The sequence below is a fragment of the Armigeres subalbatus genome, chromosome 3 (genome assembly GCF_024139115.2).
Source record: "Armigeres subalbatus isolate Guangzhou_Male chromosome 3, GZ_Asu_2, whole genome shotgun sequence".
In the NCBI taxonomy this organism is placed as follows: Eukaryota; Metazoa; Arthropoda; class Insecta; order Diptera; family Culicidae; genus Armigeres; species Armigeres subalbatus.
The window spans coordinates 328195160-328217164 of record NC_085141.1 but is presented as its reverse complement, the minus strand read 5'-3'; the positions used below and the strand labels follow the sequence as shown (position 1 = coordinate 328217164).

Genomic DNA, 22005 nt, shown 5'->3' with positions numbered 1-22005 from the left:
GAAGTAGCTAAGCCGGAGACACTGATTAAAGATCAGCGATAGGTGCTCAAAGAACGGAGCACTCATGTGTTTGAGCTCGAGATTCAGGATGCTGTCGAAGCCTGGGGCCTTCATGTTCTTCGACGATTTGATATAGGCCGTCAATTCGTCAGCTGAGATCTCCAACTCCTCCGAGAAGTCGTTGGGAATCAAATGGATGTTGTTAGCATGCTCGTTGACGGCTGCTTCGCGTGGACTGACGATGTTCTGCCCAAGATTGTGTGAGCTGACGAAGTGACGACCTATTTCAGCGACCTTCTCTGCAGGAGTTATCAAGCGATCCTTAGAGCCATTATTGTCTAGTGGGATCAAAGGTGGAATGGGCCGAGGCTTGGATTTTAGAATTTTGGTCATTTTCCAGAACGGCTTAGCATAATCTGGGAGAGTGCGGATCTTATTCGAGAAGCCGTTATTTTTTAGGTCCACCATTCTGGCCTTGATAATTTTTGTGAATCGATTGCAGCGTGCCTTAAGCTCAGGCAGTCCAGTACGCTGAAACTGCCTGCGAGTGACATTCCGCAATCGAATCAAATCTTTGGTGAGTGTATCGATGTTTAAGGAGTTGCTTACCTGCCGAGCCGTCGGTACGTGTTGCTCTCGGGCCGCCGTGATCGCCTCCTCGATAGCGCACAGCTGGCGGTCGATACTTTCCGGCGTCTCCGGACGCACCTCGTAGTCGACGGTGTTATCGACGCACTGCTGGAAACGCTGCCAGTTCACTCGGTGGTAGTTCCGCCGTAACTGCTGGTGCCGATTGACCGAGGAGCCCAGTTCCGCCACCACCGGATAGTGATCCGAACTGAGCTCCTGGTATACAACCGGCTGCGAGACGTGGTCACTCAGGTTTGTTACGTAGAGGTCGAGCGTTGCGTGTGCACCGGACCGACTCAGCCGAGTGGGGGAATCCGGGCTCAGGATCGTGTAGTGGCCTTCCTCCATGTCGTTGCTCCAGATGGTGCCGTTTCGATTGCCGCGACTGTTGCCCCAGGCTTGATGTTTGGCATTCAAGTCGCCGGCAATGATATACTGGCCTTGCCTCCGCGTCAGCTTGACGATGTCCCTCCGAAGGGCAGCCGATGATCCATCGCCGGCTTTGGCTTGCGTTGGACAGTACGCCGCGATGAGCGCGATTGTGCCGACTGAAGTGGTGATTTCGACACCGATGGCCTCGATGACACTGAGCTGGAAGCTTGGAAGCAGACGACAGTTGATGTTGTAGCGAAGAGCGATGGCCACACCACCTCCCCTGGTCGGCCGGTCGAGTCGCACGATGCGGAAGTCCGGGATGTTGACGTTCACCTCCGGTTTTAGGTGCGTTTCGGTGATGAACGCCACGTCTATTTCCTTCTCCTCAAGGAAATCCCTCAGCTCGATTGTTTTGCTCTTTAGCGAGCAAGCGTTCCAGTTGACCAGGCCCACCCTAGCAGCCATTTTCAATGATGAACATGCCAAGTGTGAATACCTGGTCGAATCGGGTTTTGCAGCCGCGCAGTCGAGTGGCGAGCTGCGCGAAGATCGGCATCAGTTGCTCCGGAGTGTACAGCGGGGCAGATTCCTCCGGTGGGACGGCTTCGTTCTCCGACTGCCGACGGAACCCAGGAGGAGGGAACGTGGGCCAGGCGCTGTTGGATGGTGCCGACGATGTTGGAGCTTGGACCGATGCAGCTGCCGCTGCCAGTCGCTTGTGCGGCTGTAGCGGTGGGAGTATTGGAATCACACGACGGGGAGCAGGGATGGCTGGAAAGTTCACCTCGTTGATTACAGGAACACGGTTCTTCTTCGGCATGGTCCTGGTGGAAGCCTTCTTCCGGATTTCCAGGAACTCGGCTCGCTTTGGGCAGCCCTTTGTGGTGGCCTGATGTTTGTCGCCACAGTTGGCGCACTTGGGATCGGCCACCTCCATTTTGTCGCACTCGTCAGTCGGATGGGGTTCGCCACACTTGTTGCAGCGCGGCTTCATGCGGCAGTTCCTGGTGCCGTGCCCGAAATTGAAGCAGTTGGTGCATTGCGTGACATCGCGGTGCACTGGCCGATATCGCTCCCAGTCAACGACGGTGTAATTTATAACGCCAACCAGCTTCAGGTCCTTCCAGGTAGTGGAGCCGTGCTCCAGATGGATCAGGTAAAGCTGGTCGCGATATTTCCTCGCCTTGTCGTGACGAGCAATCTTGTGGACGGCTACTGGCTTCAGTCCGCAACTTTCAAGCTCTGCTTGGAGCTCTTCCTCCTTCATGTCGTGAAGTCCTCGCAGCAAAGCCTTGAGCGGCTTCGTGCCGGGGTGGTCATGAGTGTAGTACTCATACTTGTGGACCTCGAGGAACTCCACGACGGATTGATGATGGTCCCGGTTGGCCGGCATCACTTTCACGCCCTCGCTGCAGAGCCGAAAAGTACATTTCAGCCCCTTAGCGATCAGCTGGCGAATTTTTGGGCGTAAATCCGGCGGATCGCCCTTCACAAACACGGGCGGGCACTTCTCCTTCCGCTCCGGTTGCACCTGCGGCAGCTGCGATTGCTGCTTCTTCCTCTTTTTCGGCGGATTGCCGGCGTCATCAAGCGGCAACGGCGAGAACACGTTGCTCTGCAAAAGCTGCTTGGAGGGGTTACCCGCGCCTCCAAGAGCAGTGCGCTTAGGCACTTTTCCAGCGACCGAATCGGCTCCCATGACGGGTCCGGGAGAAAATAACGCCAACGCGACAAGCGAAAACGTAAACAGCGAAAGAACGAGAAAAAACACTTCGAAAAAATGCGCGAGCAAGAAACACGTCCGTACGTGTTGCTGTCTCGAACTGAACTGATGACGAGATTGCCGCTGTCGTCGTTGTCCGGAACATCTTTTGCTGGCGAGGATAGGGGAGCTAAATGTCAAAGAAGGAAAATCCATACGATTTGACAGCTTGGTACCCAACATGTTCCGGACAGCAGAACAAAGGGAACCGAAGCGACAATCTTTATCTAGTATAACTAAAATATATTTTTGAAGTCATAATTGAATACTTTATAGTCAAAAGAGCATACTTCAAAGTCTTTTGTGTGTAAACTTTTTTAGCAGTGTACTTCTTTTTCACTCTGTTCGCATAACAAGTGAACTGCAATATCCTCTTCTTCATGTTTCAATTCGTCTTGTATGTCACGGTCGGTCTCATCCTCTACGTTCTTTGGTTCCTCTTTGAGCTCCAAGAACCGGACGTCACGACTGATGACTATCTGTCCAGTACTCGTATCCAACAAACGATAAGCTTTGCTGTCCGAAGCATATCCGACGTTGCCTTTTCTTCAGACTTCTTCCTCTTCTGTTGGGGTATCCATACATAAGCCTTGCAACCGAAGACATTCTAATGCTGCAAATCCTGTTTGGAACCGAAGCACATCTCATATGGCGTTAATTCAATTGCTGATGATGGTAACCGGTTCTGTATATAGGCTGCAGTGTTCACCGCCTCCGCCCAGAATCGTCGAGGTAAGCCTGCATCCAATAGCATGCCCAATCCCATTTCATTTAACGTCCTGTTTCTCCTTTTAGCTATCTCGTTCTGTTGAGGAGCATACGTATGCGTACGCTGCAGTGAATTTTGGCTTAACTCTAAGGTGACCAGACGTCCCGCGTTTCGCGGGACAGTCCCGCATTTTCACCATTTGTCCCGCGCTGAAAAGAGTCCCGCGAAATGTCCCGCGTTTCACTTATTTCAAGACAATGTCCCGCGAAATAAAGAAATATTTAATAAATAGCAGTAATTTAGTAAACGTTCTTCAAGAACCTATAAGATTTTGAAAATTTATTATATTGATTAATGATTTCCGATTTTCGTCTCATACAAAGCATCGCTCCGGAGGCTTGATGAGTGGTCTTTCACCCAACGCCACGGTCACACTCGCATGTTGTTTAACCTTTTTTCTGCGTCCAAATTATATTTCGTACACCTTAAATAAAATTATCATCAGTAACAAACAGAGTAAAGCCCCAAACGACATACAACGGAACGGCAACAGAAACGGAAAATTGGACAGAAAATATATGGGCTAAATGTAAAATTTTCCGTATCCGTTACCGTTCCGTTGTATTGCGTTTGGTGCTTAAGGAAGAGCTAAATAAATTTGTTAAGCTCTTTCTTACTCTGTTTGTTACTAATAATAATTTTATTTAAGATGTAATAAATATAATTTGGACACAGAAAAGAGATTTCTCCAAAGGTTTCTCATATTGTCATCAACGTCATTTGTATCTTTCCGTCTCCTACAAAATTATAACTGTGATAGTGCAACGCTGAGCGGCAGCACAAGCACTCACTTAAAACACGTGTTTGTTGGTTTCCAATTTCATTTCGTCCTAAACTCTAGCGAGTTTGAGGAATTTCAACAAGCCTGCTTTGGTGTATTCTAGTGATCCTAGTCAAATCCTCATGGACACGAGGATAGACATTAAATTGGATACCTACTAAAAGAACTATAATAAGTGAAATGGAAGATTTGAACGTGCTATTGAGGAATATTTTACTCAATCTTCAACAATAACAATGCTTTTAAAGTGAAGAACTGAAATCATTTCAAAATTCACAGAAATAATAAATTTTCGAGATTTTTCGGCTATACAGACTGATTTATAAGAACAAATTTTTAAATTTTGTCCAACGTTTCGGCATCGAGTGCGATGTCTTCTTCAGGTAAAAAAATTGTTTGCTCTTTGTAATGGAACGCCTACCATACTTAACAAAAAGCGATCATTTTTTTCTCCTGGAAGAAGACATTGACCCCGATGTCGAAACGCTGGACAAAATTTAAAAATATGTTCTAATAAATCAGACTGCATAGCCGACAAATCTCGAAAATCAACACTACAGTAGAAGTCAACAACAAGAAATAATAAGAAAAATAACAATGCTCTTTTGGCACAGATTCTGACAGTACTCAATGCTCGATTGGCTCAAGATCTCTGAATGTAGGATCTCTTCAATTTCAACTCACATCGTGTTCGTATGTTGTTATTATTTCAGTAAAAACTTCACTTGAAATCTGAGCAAGTTCGACGAATTTTATGTAGCTCGGATCTTTTTTTGTTTCAAGCTTATGGAAAAAAATATGATAAATCGTGTGTCAGTTTGCGGGGAATAATAAAAAAACCTGAGTAAGATGTAGGGATTTTAAGCAAATTTGAGCACTTTGCCTAATTGCATAAAACGAATAATAGGATCACTTTGAATGTTAGCTAAATGAATCATGCAAACAATACAAATAAGTTTAACTATCAGGAACTCGCACCGTTGTAAAAAGTTGAACAGATTCATTCACAACAGAGGTGGGATTGTGTTTTTGATACAGGGCCAAGCGAGTCCAAGAGGGGTTTATCAAATTTTAAAGTTTTGACTTGAGCACATTTTTGAATAAAAACAAGGATTTACAAAATTTTGTCCCGCGCTGGCACAAAATATATCTGGTCACATTACTTAACTCCTTCTGCATAAAATTTACGCAAGGCTTTGCTGGTATACTCGCCACACGGCCTGTACGGATAACTTTAGGTTTCGAATTGAGTTTCAACGAATCTCACATATTTATGAAATTTATCAGCGACTTGAACTTCTCATTAAAGAAATAGACGATTGTATAACGATTATGATCGTCAATCATCGGCATCTTTGAGAATAGCCCGACTTTAGAGAAAGGAACACACACGTCTGTCTGTGTGCTCTCGTGTAGGAACCGGTGCCAGCGAAAGTGGTACATTGAGTAAATTTTACAGGAGACGCATTTTTCCAAAAACTTCGAAAATAAAATTCAAATTAGCAATTTTCTGCATATCAACTGTAACAAAGTGTTATGGCTGATATGCATAAAGGTAGTATTGTACTTCCAGTTGAAAACCGAAGTGAGCTCTCGCGACAATCGAGTTTTCTCCCGTTTCCTTTTGTCGCAACTAAGTCGCGACTAGTGCGCATCATGGCGCATGGCGGTGGCATAGATGCGCACTAGTCGCGATGCAGTTGCGACATCAGGAAATAAGGAAAAACTCAATCGTCGCGAGAGCTCACTTCGGTTTTCAACTGGAAGCACAATAATGAGAAATATGCGAAGTTTCTTGATAAATTTCAAGTTTGTTTGAAAAATGCACATGTACCACTATTAATGGGAACAAAATTCAACAGAAACCGAAAATCGTTGCCAGTAGATCCAACGGGTAATTCCGTCATGACTACTAAGTCAGTGTATTCCAAAATAAACTTCAAGATAATATATTTTGCCTTCCAAACAACTTTGTAGCATACGATAGTTTTCCATATTTCTCTGATTTCGTTAGAACTTGCTTTACTACTGTCTCATGTACACTAAAGCCGCGTGTATAAATATCACTAAAGTGTATAAATATCAAACTTAATTTATTTTAACCAAAATCAGCACTCACCTCGAGAGTCTTCCAGACGCCTCTTGTATTCCAAACGACAATCAATTTTCCAGCGGACTTTCAGACGCCTCCCTCCTTATTGGCGCATTACATCCCCACACTGGGACAAAGCCGCCTCGTAGCTTAGTGTTCATTGAGCATTTCCACAGTTATTAACTGCGAGGTTTCTAAGCCAAGTTACCATTTTTGCATTCGTATATCATGAGGCTAACACGATGATACTTTTATGCCCAGGGAAGACGAGACAATTTCCAATCCGAAAATTGCCTAGACCGGCACCGGGAATCGAACCCAGCCACTCTCAGCATGGTCTTGCTTTGTAGCCGCGCGTCTTACCGCACGACTAAGGAGGGCCCCCTACTTTCAGACGCGCTCTGTGATTTTCCAAACCACAATCCGTTTTTTAACGGTCTTTCCGACGCACTTTGTGATTTTCCAAACCTCAATCCGTTCTCCAGCGGTCTTTTAGACGCTTTATGATAGACGCTAACGGTCTTACCGACGCGCTTTGTGATTTTCCAAACCACAATCCGTTTTCCAGCGGTCGTCCCGACGCGTTTTGTGATTTTCTAAACCACAATCCGTTTTCCAGCAGTCTTCCAGATGCGCTTTGTGATTTATCAAACCACATTCCATTTTCTAGCGGTCGTCCCGACGCGGTTTGTGATTTTCCAAATCACCTTTGTGGTAATACAAACCACCTTGCCTTGTGAATATTTTACTAATTAGCACATTAACCCCCTGAATGCAACTCACCTATTGAAATCAGCGTCAGGATCCAAAAAATAGGCTGGCAGGATCGCCAAAATGTGTGGCCCCAAATGGCCGGAACGAAATGCGATGACAGCAGCTCTTCGTCGGTGCGTGTGAACGCCGCGAAGGTCAGACAAGAAGAGGTCGAGTCATGGCTTGCTGATCACCAATTGACTCGCTGATGTGGTAATGTATAATCACACGCTAAAGGAACTTAATTAAACCCCACATTGCCCAGTTGATTTGATTCATGCGAAGAAGCAAAGGACTCCACCAATTGTGGAATCTGATTCCGAGTTTTTTGGCTTTCGGAATGAGATTTTGAGTAACCTTCAGGGGATCAAGGTTTCATTCCAGATTGCCAGGAAAGGTGACTGCCGCGTTTTGCCGAAGTTAATAACCCCGTCATTCTGCCGGACAATCATCCTTTTGAAAAAGGATGATTGTTCGGCAGAATGACGGGGTTATTAACTTCGAACGGCTTGCTGTCAACTTACACGCGGCCTCGCATGCAGATCAACCCATCTTGTAGGAACGGCAAGTAGGTTCTCAAACGACTGCTGCTTTTCACGAATTCTTTATGCTGCGACGCTCTTCTTTGAAGACCTCCGATTGCACCTTCCTGTACCACGCATTTTTTGCATCGGACATATCATGTACAGTAAGGCTTCTCGTTCTTGGGTAATCTCAACATTTTTCTCATTTTCAGATAGTATGCTGTTTACCTTATCAACCGATTGAAATCTGAGAAACATTTAATATCGGGCAGATCGACTAAGTTTTCTTCGTGCAAGGTACAGCACAATGAACCCGCCGACAAATCGAGAATTACCTCAGAATGGCAACTCACCATTTCAGTGGGTGACAATTCCACCGGTGCATCAGTTGGCCACTCACTGCTGTCTTTGAGCAGAAAATCCGGACCCTTTAGCCATTCCTTCACACATTCAAACTTACAAGACTTCGTTGCTAAGTCGGCGACATTCAACTGCGATGGTATCCAATGCCATAAATCGATTGACAAAAATTTTGTTAGCTTTAATCCGCCGTGCTTATGTACCTCGATGACACGCTGAACAAGTTCAACAGCGGCCTCCTCGGTTCCGCGCAATCAAAAAAGTCGTCCACATAAGTGCTGTCCAATGAGAGCTTGAAGTAGCTCGAAGTTTCTCCCTGTCCTGCTCATGCCCATTTGTTGACAAAAAAGAACGAGCAGGACGGGAACAACTTCGAGCTACTTCGAGCTGCTCATTGGACAGCACTATAGTGTTGCTTCAAAACGGCTCGTTCCACGCCGGGAAACACTTCTTCCAACTCTTTGGCGTTGAAATTTTTAATGAATTGCGCCATGGAAGGAGAGGACACAGCTCCGAAAATCATCACCATCATTACATACACGTCGGGTGGCATGGAGCGATCCATGCCTCGGAAAAAGAAACGCTGGGAGTCCACACGACGAATAAGGATCTGGTGGAACATTTCCTTTAGGGAAGATCCATTAATTACGTAACGCAAAAATTGGTCATTTTCAACCCCCCCTCCCCCCTATGTCACACTTTTTGTATGAAGCATCCAAAATTTTTGTATGGGTTGTCACACTTCGGGCAACCCCCCCCCCCCCCCCTAAGCGTTACGTAATTTGTGGATGCTCCCTTATGTCTGCTACAAAGGCGAACTTCTTCCTTCGTGCACGCATCAGAACCGCAATCAATGGAGGAACGAAGTCGGGGCCCTTCAGCAACAGATCGTTGAGAGAGAAGCCGTGGGATTTTGCTTTGGCATCCATAACTAGTCGAAATTTCCCGGCGGTTTCCACGCTGAAGTGTGACAGGTACCAGGTGTTTGAAGTTTCATGAAGCTCATCAGGTTCCAGCTTCCGAGCGTATGCTTTTTCGATGCAGTTTTCTATTTTGCTACAGTACTTTGCAGCGAAATCAGGATTTGAGTCCATTTTCTTTTCCATGACTTGGAGGCGCCTCGGGGCTTGCGGCTTGCTGTGCGGGAACGTATTATATTTATAGATTTGTCCCACTTCGAAGCGCTCTCCGCGGTGTATAATTGTACGGTTCATGATATCAATAGCGCGTTGATCCTCGTCTGATATCTTCGGCAGTTGCCCAATGATTCCGAAGTTTTCCACCTTGTACATCTGCTTGATTAACTCCATTAGCTCGACGTCATCGTCCTCAGAGCATAGAAACGTATGATTGTCAGATTGTGATCTCCAGCTCCGTTGGGTTCGATAACGCCATGTATAGTTCAGCCCAAGTGACAACGTGTCAACTGCAGTCCATCCAGTGAATATTGAACTGTTTTCAATGGCACAATCAAGCCTGCGTTGTTCGAACCGATTAGCATGCAGGGGCGAGCGTTTTGAACCGCGTTCAGCTTATCCTCATCGAGCATTGGATATCGCTTCTTCACCTTCGCAATGTCGATTTTCACTATGGGCACAGAGAACAGACGTTCATCTTCATTCGCGGACTTGTGTAAAAGTTTGTACTGGTCATTTTAAAGTATGTCGTTATGCCCCCGTTGCGCGGTGCTAGTGTGCTGATAAATATGGTTAAAATTTGCCGTGTTTTACTTTTTAGCGCTAGTGTTCATTCCGAATTGCTCCTAGGCTCGCTCCTAGGTGGCAGCACTACATTGTTTATGAAGTGTATGCCAACGCCATCACTTAGTGAAATTGAGTTTTTATGTCGGGAAGCCTGCATTGGCGGCGCTGAGGTGCGATTTAAATCTTTACACACGTTTTTAACGAAATTTTGTTCGAGCATCCATGTCTGTTCTCTGTGCTATGGGTAGATCGAGGTTCTTCACAATGTGGATGTTACTGGCTTTAAAACACTTTGCTTGTTCCGACGGCCCAGAGATGTTGAATGACAGTATCATAGAATGCTCCTCCTTATGCGAAGCGAAATGCCGTTCGTCCATCGGTAGTTTACTGTGGAAGTCCGTCCATGTAATTCAATTCGTGTCGCAACATCTGCAATATCTGCATCCATCATTGACAACGATGAACCTTCGTCGAACATGGCAAACACTTCTTCGATGCCATTTGGACCACAAACTTTGACTTTGGCAACACGAAGCAGTGTATTGACGTTCTTGCCATTTATGTTACACACGTTCGACGCTATATCCGACTGGCTGGGCCTGTTATTCCTAGAAACATCGTCGCAATGGACCAGGTCGTGGTGATTTTTATTGCAAATTGAGCATTTTTTATCGGATTTAAAATTTCTCCTGGCGTGATCCGATAACAGACAGACGTAGCAAACTTTGCACGATTTGGCAGTAGAACGACGTTGTGCAACCGAAAGTTTACGGAATTGCTCACATTTTTCTAGACTAGAATGCGAACTTACCGAGACCATTGGACACTTCTTTTCTTCTACTTCTTCGCGACTGTTGACGTTGAAGACGACCTGTCTCGACTTCACCTGGTTATTCGGCTTCTTGGCTCCAAACACGGGGTTGATGCTGGCTAGTTGATTGTCCATCTCATCCTCCAACCAGCGGACGAAAGTGTTGAAATCCACAACGACGTCTTCTTTTATTAGCGCTGCCTTGTGTCGAATCCAGCAGGTTCACCGAACAATGGCCTAGCTACGGGGTTCAGTATTTTATTTCGCTGTGCACCTAATTGAGGTTCAATGTTCGTGCTGCTCACGTTGACATTTTCGGTTGCAGCAATCCATTCAGCAACGCGGCTGAAAGTACTGGCGTACGCACTTGACCTTGTGCTAATACTCGAATCGTAATTTGAACCACTTCTTATTTAGAGTAGAGTGGGGCAAGAGTACGCACTTAGTTTTCAATCGATCATGTGGCCCTTATGAAGCAAGCTTCTGCATATCAAATCAGTGTCGATGATTTATATACTCTTCCTTTATGTTACCCAGTGGAAAAAATATTGAAATTATTGAGATTCGTTTTAGTAGAACCCTTATTGCAAGACAAGTGAAAAACGCACTCTTACCCCACCGGTGGGGTAAAAGTGCGCATCGGGTGGGGTAAGAGTACGCATTTATCCAATCATGTGCTTTGAGTATATATTACCACAAATAAGAGTTAATAACATTTAATTGATGTTTAATAAGCATATATTAGGAAATGTTTAAAGATTACGTAACTCTTGAAGGGGGAGGGAGTCCCAAAAATGTGCACTTTCATACGAAAAACCATTGTTTTTTATATATGCAAAAAAAACTACAGAGGTAAAAATATATATCAGGTTTCGCGTGGCGTATATAAAAACATTTTCCTTAAAGAAAGTCCACCAATCATGTAACGTAAAATTTGGCTATTTCATCACCTCTCCCCCCTATCTTATACTATATGTATAAATCCTCTAAAAATTATATGGATCGCCACACATCTCGCAACCCCTCCCAGCTAAACGTTGCGTAATTTATGGATGTTTCTTTTGATTAAATGAAATTATCATTTAGATGAAATTGTGTTTTCGTGCTATGTTTAGGTGTACAACAAGTCCTAATACAATTTCATTATTTCGCTTCAGTGCTTTGTTCGCTAAGTCCTTTCTAACACCGAATTACTTCAACTTATCCTAAAAACATGTGATAATTTCGAATTCTGTCCCTTTTTTCTTAGTTGTGGATCTTTGCGCTTTGGAAGAAGTCTTATTTTGGCCGGAGATACGGGTTTGACATCATAACTTGAAGATTCATATGCGTACTCTTGCCCCACCGGTTCCTGCGTACTTTTACCCCACAGTCCCAAAAAATATTCAAGTAATGGTTTTGACTTATTGGAAAACCAACCGGATTGGTGTTCTGTACCATAAACTACTCTATACAATAGGTTATCGAAATGGTATAATGTTCACCTGATTGAACGTATATATGGTAATCAAATACTAGTTGCGGAAACCCAATTATTTTTAGCAAAATGACCAAAAAGTTATCTAACTCCATATCTCCCTTGTTGTTTATTCAAATCGTTTACAATTACACATGATAATAGTTCAAGGAGCTAGACCAAAGGTGACGCAGTTGCAATCGATAGTGTGCGTGATTTTTGTGTAAGATACACAAATGTCAAAAAAGTAAAACTGTCAGCCATGTTGCCTACGTCACTATTTGTGTTTACTTTCAATCGATGGTAGAAAAGTGTCGAAAAGTTAACTTTTTATCAAGTTTTATTTCATTTCGTGCGGGGTTTTATTCGTTTTGACTTCAGTTCTCGATCGGTATTTTAGTTATGCCGCGGTGTGCAGTGAATGTGTGCCAAATAACCTCCGGAGAGGCAAAAAAAGTGAAAATTTAGCCAGCTTCCACTTGTTTCCAAAAGAGCCCACGAAGCGGGCTAAATGGCTCAAGTTTTGTGGAATCATGAAAGATCCTGGTACAGTATTGTACGTTTGCTCCCAACACTTCAACCCGGATGCATTCGCCACAAATGCCACCATTAAACGCGATCTAATCAGCTGTGGCCGGAACATTTTGGTTAAAGATGGTAAGATTGAATATTCAATTTCTTCATTCAGTTCATTAATGGGTTGTTTGTTCTGATTTTAGCTATTCCTTCAATTCGTACCGTGGAGGTGGGAAGTTCTACAAACGTTATCGCCGCAAAGAATAAAAAGCATTAGTTGCATTAGTTGCCGAAAATGCATCCGTAGACTGTGCACTCGAAGATCCTTCAGATACGGTTCGTGGTTATTCAAACATGGATGTACTGCTTGAAGCAATTGAATTAGCTGTGCCAATACCACTTGATCGAATTTCAACAAACCAGCTGGCGTGCAGTGAGTTTGAGGATCTCAGAATTGGCGATACCTTGGAAGACTCTGGATGCCAAGATGTTCTCAACTCCACTTTTCTCGAAGACGTTAAGACAGTTCCAAGCAACAAATCGGAGAAAATAACCACGAAACGTAATAAAAAGTTGGACTACCTGGAAAGATTGGCTCGAAGAAGAAAAGCTAAAATAAAATTGCTCCAGAATCAGGTAATAAAACAGGGAATTTGTTCTACTTATAATAACATGTTTCTATATTAATAACTTTCGAAAAAATGCTTTTTGGATTGAATTGCGTCGTTTTGCCTTTCTCGTTCACGTAGAGTATTACGAAAACACTAAATCACAGATAACAGAAAACGAATTGCTATCAGGATCCGACATTTGCAGAAACAAGACAGAGAGAAAAAAATCCAAAAATTCAAAAATGCAAAAAAGAATAAGATCAAGAAAACCACATTGAATGAAAGTAAAAGTGCTGTAAGGAGAAAGAATGAGAGGAAATTGAAGCATTTTAGAAATTAATGTTTGTATAAGTATTATGCTGTGTGTGTGCGTGTGTGAGTGTGTATTTGTGTAATAACGAGAGAAAAAATACATACATTTTAACCAAAAAGTAAATTTATTCGGAAGAGCCTATTCAGGTCACAAGCTTTATAAATTAGTATCTTGATGTCAAAGTTCAAACGTTTTTTTTATTCGGTATGATATCCAGTTATGAAGCTCGCAATCTGAACAGGCTATAAGAATTCATTAAAGAATGATATATCACATGAGAACATCCAATTTCTAAACGAAATAAAAAAAATTAAGCACCTTTTTTAGTATTGCGGTTTTCTTTTGCGTACAAGGGCACGCTAAACACAGTTTTACAATAATACCGAAGTACGTGAACAATGCTCTTATCGATAATAAGAAAAAGAATTGAGATAAATCCTCGGAGAAATCGATTACAGTTTTACAGCTGAAATTCTTGTATAACAAAAATACAATGGTGTTCACCATCGAGCCAAATTCAGCTGTTCAACATTTGGCAAATTACCATATAAGTTCAATTTTATTATTTTCTTATAAATTCATGGCAAAAATTCGCCGTATTTCAAAGAAATCTCGTATTTTATTGTATTTCCCATATAAACTACTTACCGTGAGCAAGTAGTGACGTCACAACATTTTTGATTACTACTACATACACATATACTGGTCTGCGTCACCTTAGTAAGTCTAGCTCATTGATAATAGTTGGCCAGAATACCTGTCAAACTGATGCAGTGTTGCTAGTTTATCTTTTTATATTACTTCAAAAAATCGAAAACGTACTCTTACCCCACGCGCACTCTTGCCCCACTCTACTCTACTCTTTTTTCATTTTTTCATCTCACGCCAGTGGCGTAGCCAGAAAATTCGTCTGGGGGGGGGGGTTTCTGAACATTTTTTTCCTTCAAAAAAATTTTTCTTATAAAAAAGTCGCCTCTGGGGGGGGGGGTTATGCCTTCTTCGATGTGCGCCTAGGTTGTCATGGTAACAACGGTCGCATCGTGGCATTCACCATACCCGAGCTAAAGTGGTTGTACTGCTGACAGGGTTAGTAACAGAGTGTGATTGCTGAAGCGCAGAAAAACATTAATAGAAACGATATGCGGAGGTTTTACGCAACTGTCAATGACGCACGGCATAAGACTGCGCCAGTGCCCGCCATGTTCAATGACCGAGATGAGACCGCTTGAGGAGTCCTTCGTCGGCGAATACCAGTCAGGTTTTCGTGAGGGCCGATCAACGACGGATCAGATGTTTAGCCTGCGGATGATCCTTGATAAATTCCGGGAGTACAACTTGCAGACTCACCATCTGTTCATTGATTTCAAAGCAGCGTACGATTCAGTGAAAAGAAATGAGCTGTGGCAGATAATGTCCGAACTGTCCGGTTTTCCGGCGAAACTGATTAGACTGATACGTGCAACGCTGGGTGGCTCGAAATCAAGTATCCGGATTGCAGACGAAGTGTCAACCTCGTTTGTGACCTTAGACGGATTGAAGCAGGGTGACGCACTTTCGAATTTATTGTTCAACATTGCACTCGAGGTAGAGATGGGCAAAACAGCTCATTGCAGTGAGCGGATCTGATCCGTTCAGCTCATTGAAAAGAGTCAGCTCCTTGGATCAGCTCTTCAGTTCTTTAATGATACATATAATAAAACATAATTGTTAATATTATTATTTTAATTATTGTTCAAAAATTTGAAAAATTTATGTCATTCATTAATTTATTCATTCATTCATCATTCATCTATTTACCTTTCTTTGAAATTTTTAAAATGTTTGGCTACAGTGAGGTAATAATTTCTATTGAAAAACTGACAATTTTAAACTAATAACATTTATTACGCTTTTTCTGACCGTCTAGTTTTGAAGTCTAGGAGTTCATTTAGAACCATCACATTTATTTCTATACAAAAACTAACTCAACATTATTTTCTATTCATAATTCTAAGTTACATTTTGTTGATAACGTTTCTCAAATCGTTAATTTAAATAATTCAGTCCCTAGTCTCTGATATGTATATGAACCATATCACGTGTCATAAGTTTTCTCTTCATACTGGGTGCAGTAAATCAATGCCTTGTTTGCGCGCGCTTCTAACCCTTCTAACCATGCGTAGTTGACATTTTCATACAAGCGAGCCCATTCATCTATATTGGTTCCCGAAATGCGAGAGAAATAAAAACAAGAGAGTAAAAAAATACAGAATACGGTGCTACAAACAAACCGAGTGCACATGTAGCAGTATGCTGGCGGGAAAACCCGTCGCAAGTAAAAGATCCGCTCCGTGCAAGACACAGCACCCAGCTCGGTTCGTTTGAACCACACGGTTCGCTCGCTAGAATCGGTCGCGACTGATCCGGATCGAGATCCGTGTCGCACGGATCTGAGCTAGTGGCGCAGCTCTCGCTTCCATGTCACAGCAATTTCGAGCTGGACGACGACATGAGCGGAACTGAGAGTTGTTCGGATCTTCGGATCTTTTGCTTAGTACGGTTCGTTCGCTACCGCACTACTAGGTATATCTTTTGTGTGTCCGTTCGTAGCGCCGAGTACCGGTATGTGGGTATGGGTTAAGAAATAGGCGGCAAGCTAGATTATTTTTGCTTGTGTGTTTCTTATTCCTCTCTGCAGCAGAAATGATTTCTGTCGCTTGGCTTGATGGTGCTTGAGGTGCAAATAATAAACGATCAGCACGTGTGCGGTACTGGACTGGAATGCTCATACAAGCTCGCTTGTGTGGTGTACCGCGAGCGTGGTATTTTCGTTTGTGCTGTACAAAATACAACAGCGCGCGTACTCGAGTGCGTACGCTCGAGGGAGTTTCTCTAGGCGCGTGTTTGACAATGATTTCATCAATTTAAAGTGAGCTGCTGAGCTGGGCTTTTTTAAAAAAGATCCATGGCTCATCAGCCCAATGTAAGGAAGCGAATCATTGGAACAGCTCCTGAGCGGAGCGCCCATCTCTAACTCGAGGGCGCTATTAGGAGATCTGGCGTGCAGAGGAACGGCACTATCATCACACGGTCGCATATGCTCCTGGGCTTTGCGGATGACATCGACCTCATTGGAATCGATCGCAAAGCAGTAGTGGAGGCTTTTGTCCCACTGAGGAGGGAATAGGCTTAATCATTAACTCTACAAAGTACAAAGTACATGTTGGCAGGTAGAGATAGAGGAAGTCCTAGTGGTGTTGATGCTGAGGTAGTGCTTGATGGGGATGTGTTTGAAGTTGTTGAAGAATTTGTTTACCTTGGAATGCTTGTGACATATGACAATGTCGTTTCCCGTGAAGTGAAAAGACGTATTACTGCTGCGAATAGGGGCTTTTACGGATTACGTAGCCATCTTAGGTCCCGCAACATGCAGACGGAATCGAAATTTGCTCTATACAAAACTCTGCTTCTACCGGTGGCCCTTTATGGACATGAAGCATGGACTTTAAAAGAGGCGGACCGGAGAGCTTTCGGGGTTTTCGAGCGAAAAGTGCTGCGTAGGGGAACTGGGGGTAGGACGCCCACGTTAAGGAAAATGCCATTTTTATCAATGAAAACCACCATTTCAGCCAGTTTTCATCAGCGCATACTGAAGAACAGCATATCTGCGACTGACTACCGATAACAGATATCTAATTGTCCATTTTATTGCACAGAAATTTGATTTTTAAAAAGCACCCGAAAAAAAAATGGTTTTTAAACCATGCGGGGTGAGATGCGCCAGTGGATGGGTTAAAACGCGCATGTGCTTATCGTACTGATTTTCATTTTAATTGCCTACATTAAGGCAATTAACCGAATGTTTCAGCTGTTTCGGTCATACGAAATGAGCATGGGCGTAATGCCCCACACCGACCTCAGAAGTTTGAAGGCCTATAAAATCGTTTTAAAACCATTTTTGACGACGATTTCGTGTGGAACATAAAGAACACGAGTAAGCAGCATGGCTCATGGCTCAATTATTAATTTATCAATGTATAACAGCGACAGAAAGACTAAATTCCACCGAGCTAGAATTGCATCAAAACACGCAAAAATCGTTTTTTCGAGTTTTTCATGTATAACTAGAGAAAAATCATGAAATATATGTATCCAATGGCAATATTTTTCATTGCTTTATCGTATAGACTATTGAAAATAATCAAAATGGGGATATTTAATCTTATTCAGGGGTGGCGCGTTTTAACCCCTATGGGCGTGCTACCCCCACTTCCCCTACAATACACGGAGGGAAACTAGAAAATGGTGTGTGACGCAGACGCATGAATCATGAGCTGTATCAAGTATACAAAGAAGAAAATATTGTTAATCGTATAAAATACGGCAGACATCAGTGGGCTGGTCACTTAGTGCGAATGTCGGAAGAAAGAATAGCAAAAACAATATTCAACAGATAATCAGATAGGGGCTGGCGACTTCGTGGAAGGCGACGAACACGCTGGCTGCACGCGGTGGAATCGGACCCTGAACGTTCGGGGAAACTGGAGGAACATCGCCCAAGACAGACGATTATGGAGCTCTTCAATACGCTAGGCATAGGTGTATCGACAATGTAGCCAACCAGGTATGCAGGTAGATAGATGATGATGATGATGAGTTAACTCTTCCATTGCAAGAAAAGTACTGCAAACCACCTATGGTGGGGTATAGGAGGGAGGAAATTTCTGATCTGGAATCGACGAGATTGGGAAAATGCAGATAGAGAACACAACGTTAAAAGGCAAGCTGTATTTCATTAGGAACCACTTTAGTGCAAGGGAAGAAAAAGAACGAGTACTTAGTGTACCTGAGTAAAAATGGATATAGAACCATTTCGTCAATCGAGGCGGTAGGTGACAGGAGCACCCGCATGATACAGATATCACTTTTAGGAGATGATTGGGCAGGTTCGGAATGCTTTAGACCAAGTACAACCCAACTTAGTTTTGTAATATACTGATTTTCTTATATTATTAGCTTCGCCTGGTTTTCCATTTTTTCAGTAAACTATTAATTTTCGTTAAGTTTATCTGTCTGCTTTCTAGTGAAGTATCAAGAGATGTGTAATGGAAAGTTACAACGGATAGAAGTAAGGTTTGTAGGTTGATATAAGCCATTACCCTAAAAATGAAACTCAATAGTTTGTAATGAACAATCAGCAGCGTAATTGCTAACATAGAGATAACATATAGAAAATAATCCCAAGACAGCGGTTAAAAAAGTAGCAACATCTTTCTAACGGTTTTTGTCTTCGTTATTCCACTCAAACTTTGTTTCTCTTCCTCACTCTCAAGCACTCAAACGAACAAACGTTATCATTTGATCTTGCTTTTCTGCTTCGTCGAACATTTCAAAAAATGAGAAAACTTTTATAACATCGTAAAGGAATGCCTTCATCCTCTAGCAAGGTGTATATTTTTTTGAAGTTAACGAAACGCCAAATTTGGTTCCTATTTAGAGTCTGCTTACAATACTTGATCAGTTTTTCCTTGCACAATTTGCCATTTCTTTTACGCTCCAACGTGTTCTTCTCCCATAAATGGTTCCACTTCTCATTTACTGTTTTCTATATTTTCCTTAACGTAATGTTCTTCCAGTAGATTTAATTATAATAAACTTCTATATACTCTTCACTATCGCCTAGTAAAAGGGGGATTTCAGCAGATGCTGATGCTGGTGGAGGGGAATAATGCTCGCTCTCGTTCTCGCTTCCGATTGCCCGCGCCCTTCAATCACTCAGCAGATCGTCGTCTATATTTACATCCTGTTTTCCAGATTGGAAGAAGAACGTCTCCATTAAGGAACGGAACGAATTGTAACAAGATTAAGAACTAATACTCACCGAAGTGTCAATATTATCGTCCAGATTGAGCGCCTCGATTTCCGACTCAAAGTCATCGAGCGAGCTCTTTCGCTTGATCGGATTGGCGGCGGGTGGTTGCTGACTGGCTGGGGTCTTCTCTAGCAATGGCGCTGCAGCAGCTCTTCCGACCTCTGCTGCCAATACCGTAGCAGAACTGTCCTTCGCGATAGTGGATGTGAGATTCTGATTGGGTTAGAAAAATGTATAATAAGGAATTTTAGATTGTTTTCAGAAGAATTATAGGCTAAATCTATCAAACAGACCAAAGAACTTAAACTTAGTAGAAATTCGATGAAATTATGCTAAAATAGCAAAAGGAAATGTAAAAATCTTTTGCTTCTGATCCAATCAATTGCAATCAGAATTTTAATTGTTCAATATTGATTAATTCCGTTACTCTTCATACTTACGCCTTGCGTCGCGCTGGTGGTTCCTGCTTCCGCACTGCTCGCAGCACTCGGATCGTAATCGAATCGTCCTTCGTTTTCTGCCTGTTTCATTTCCGCCACCGGATCACGATCGATATTCAGTGGAACCTGACGAAGAAAAACGTAAAATTGCGAATTAAAAAATTGAGGAAAACATAAGTAGACAGATCCTCCAAAGAATACTCACATCAATGGCAGCTTGGGCTGGCAACAGAGCGGACCGCTCTGGCAGCAGGAACTGCTGCGTCTTGACCGCATCATAGAAACCGGGGAACAAATTCTCGTACTGCTGCGGATCGGCCAAACTTTGGCCAGCCTTCTCGTTGATTTTGGCCAGTTCCGTTCGCCAGATGTCCAACACGTGGGACACCTTGTTCGGCAGGTACGTTCTGTTGATTGAATAAAATTTAAGTGATTACAAATTTCTAGCTTGGAAAAAAAGAAAACAAACCTAGCGAAGAACGCTGCTTCCGGTATCCGATTGGTTTGGATAAGAATGTCCAAGCACTTTTCCAAATCGCCCAGCAGGAACATCGACAGGAAGGAGATGTTGAATTTGCCCTGCGACACGCCGTTCTCGCCCAGATTCCGCAGCATGTCAACGTCCCCTAAAGGAAGAGGAGAAGGAAAGAAAGTGGTAATGATTACCCATTCAATGGTATTGCATTAGCATAAATTCCCCTTGTGTTAAAGTGTGCGACTTTTTATTAGCATTCGGATCTATATCTGACCACTTGGGCGTGCAATATGTCCCTTGTTTGCTGAATCGGTAATTGGGTAGTTTTAGAACGTGAAACAGAGGTAGCTTGGAAAAAATAGATGGAATAAAAAGTGACTCATACCACTTTACCGATTTCCCATAAATAAATAAATGTCCCTTTGATGTGCAACTAATTAAAACTTTATTTTCAACTTGGTAAATCTTAGAATTAAAATCGTTTTAAGACTTAGCCAAGAAGCTGATCAAAGTAATAGATTTATTCCACATCGGCCATTTGGCGTTTAGTCAAATACCGTTTCGCCGAATAGTTAAAAAAATCGTCAGATTGTGAGGCATAAAAAGTGAGAATTACGAAGTGTGACACGAGAAGTGAGGAATGATACATTTCTTATTTCTCAATTCACATGAAATGTAAAAAGTGTGAAGTGAGAAGTAATGAACGAGTAATGAGTAGTGAGAAGTAAGAATCTAGAAATGAAAAATAGGAATCGAGAATCGAGTAGGGCGAAATAAAATCTGAGAAGTGGCACGCGCTTAAAGTCTCGTAAATAAAGAAAAATAAAAAAACTAAGAAGTGAACAAATAGGACCAGAAGTGAGTAGTGAATAATGAGTAGTTAGAAATGACAATTCAAAAGAAGTAAAATGTGAGTGAGGAATAAGAAATGGGAAGTGAGAAGTTATTCCTTCTTCCTTTTAATTTATTCTTCAGTCTCACATTTTTCTACTTCTTTACTCATATTTTTTCTCTATGTTTTTCCTTGCTCCTTTTTTAAAATTTTGATTATTATTTATTCTTTCCTTCTTCTCTTTATCCTTTTTATATATTCTATTCTCTTCCTTATTTATGTTTCCTCCTTTCTTCGTTCCTATTTTCTTCCTACTTCTTTTTTATTTCACACTTCAACACACCACAACACATTTTTCATTTATCGTTTTTAAATTCATACATTTCACCGCTCACTTCTCACTTCAAAAAACTTACTTTTCACCTCTCACTGCTCATTTCTTACTTCTGATTTCTTAGTGCTTAATTCTCATATCTTACTTTTCAGTACTCACTTTTCACATATTACTTTGAACTTCTCGCCACTCGCTGTTCACTTCGCACTTTTCAATTCTCACTTCACACTTTACTTAAGGAAAGTGAGGAGTGACAAACGAGATATTTTATTTTTTTCAATTCACATAAGAAATACGAAATGAGAAGTTGAAAGGAACAAATGACTCTCTTATATATAAGAGAGCGTGAGAGTAAATCGTCGATTTCCCCTCTTGGGAAAAAAATGTTGCAAAAGGCAGTTTTTTTTAAACTAAAGCGAAATACAAGCAAATAAAGCATCCACCGGATATAATTATGTCTTCGCTATTGGATGATGTAGTTTTGAAGCAAAAATACTTGCCCCATCCAGCCCCATCCACGAGCACGTGGCTGTCTTTCTCGTCAATGACTGGATGACGGTAATATGAGCCTCAAAGTGAGAAGTTAATTCTTCTTTCTTTTCCTTTTTTCCATTCTC

General features: G+C 42.5%; 1 protein-coding gene and 1 long non-coding RNA gene across 3 annotated transcripts in view; one reads left to right on the top strand and one right to left on the bottom strand.

Moving 5' to 3' along the window:
- The first annotated feature begins 12186 nt into the window (after positions 1–12186).
- Positions 12187–13579, top strand: LOC134221177 (uncharacterized). The gene is made up of 2 exons (XR_009982244.1): positions 12187–12673; positions 12736–13579. It is a non-coding gene; the product is annotated as an uncharacterized LOC134221177 (long non-coding RNA).
- A 4839-nt stretch (positions 13580–18418) lies between these two features.
- Positions 18419–22005, bottom strand: part of LOC134225597 (coatomer subunit beta') — a 77943-nt gene continuing 74356 nt past the window's right edge. For both annotated transcript variants that reach the window (XM_062705795.1, XM_062705797.1), the window contains exons 10-14: positions 20217–20373; positions 19953–20154; positions 19748–19873; positions 19317–19520; positions 18419–19238 (exon numbers count right to left, since the gene is read on the bottom strand). In XM_062705795.1, the coding sequence (XP_062561779.1) occupies positions 19203–19238; positions 19317–19520; positions 19748–19873; positions 19953–20154; positions 20217–20373 (725 nt within the window). In that variant the 3' untranslated portion in view covers positions 18419–19202. The remainder of the gene's footprint in view (positions 19239–19316; positions 19521–19747; positions 19874–19952; positions 20155–20216; positions 20374–22005) is intronic.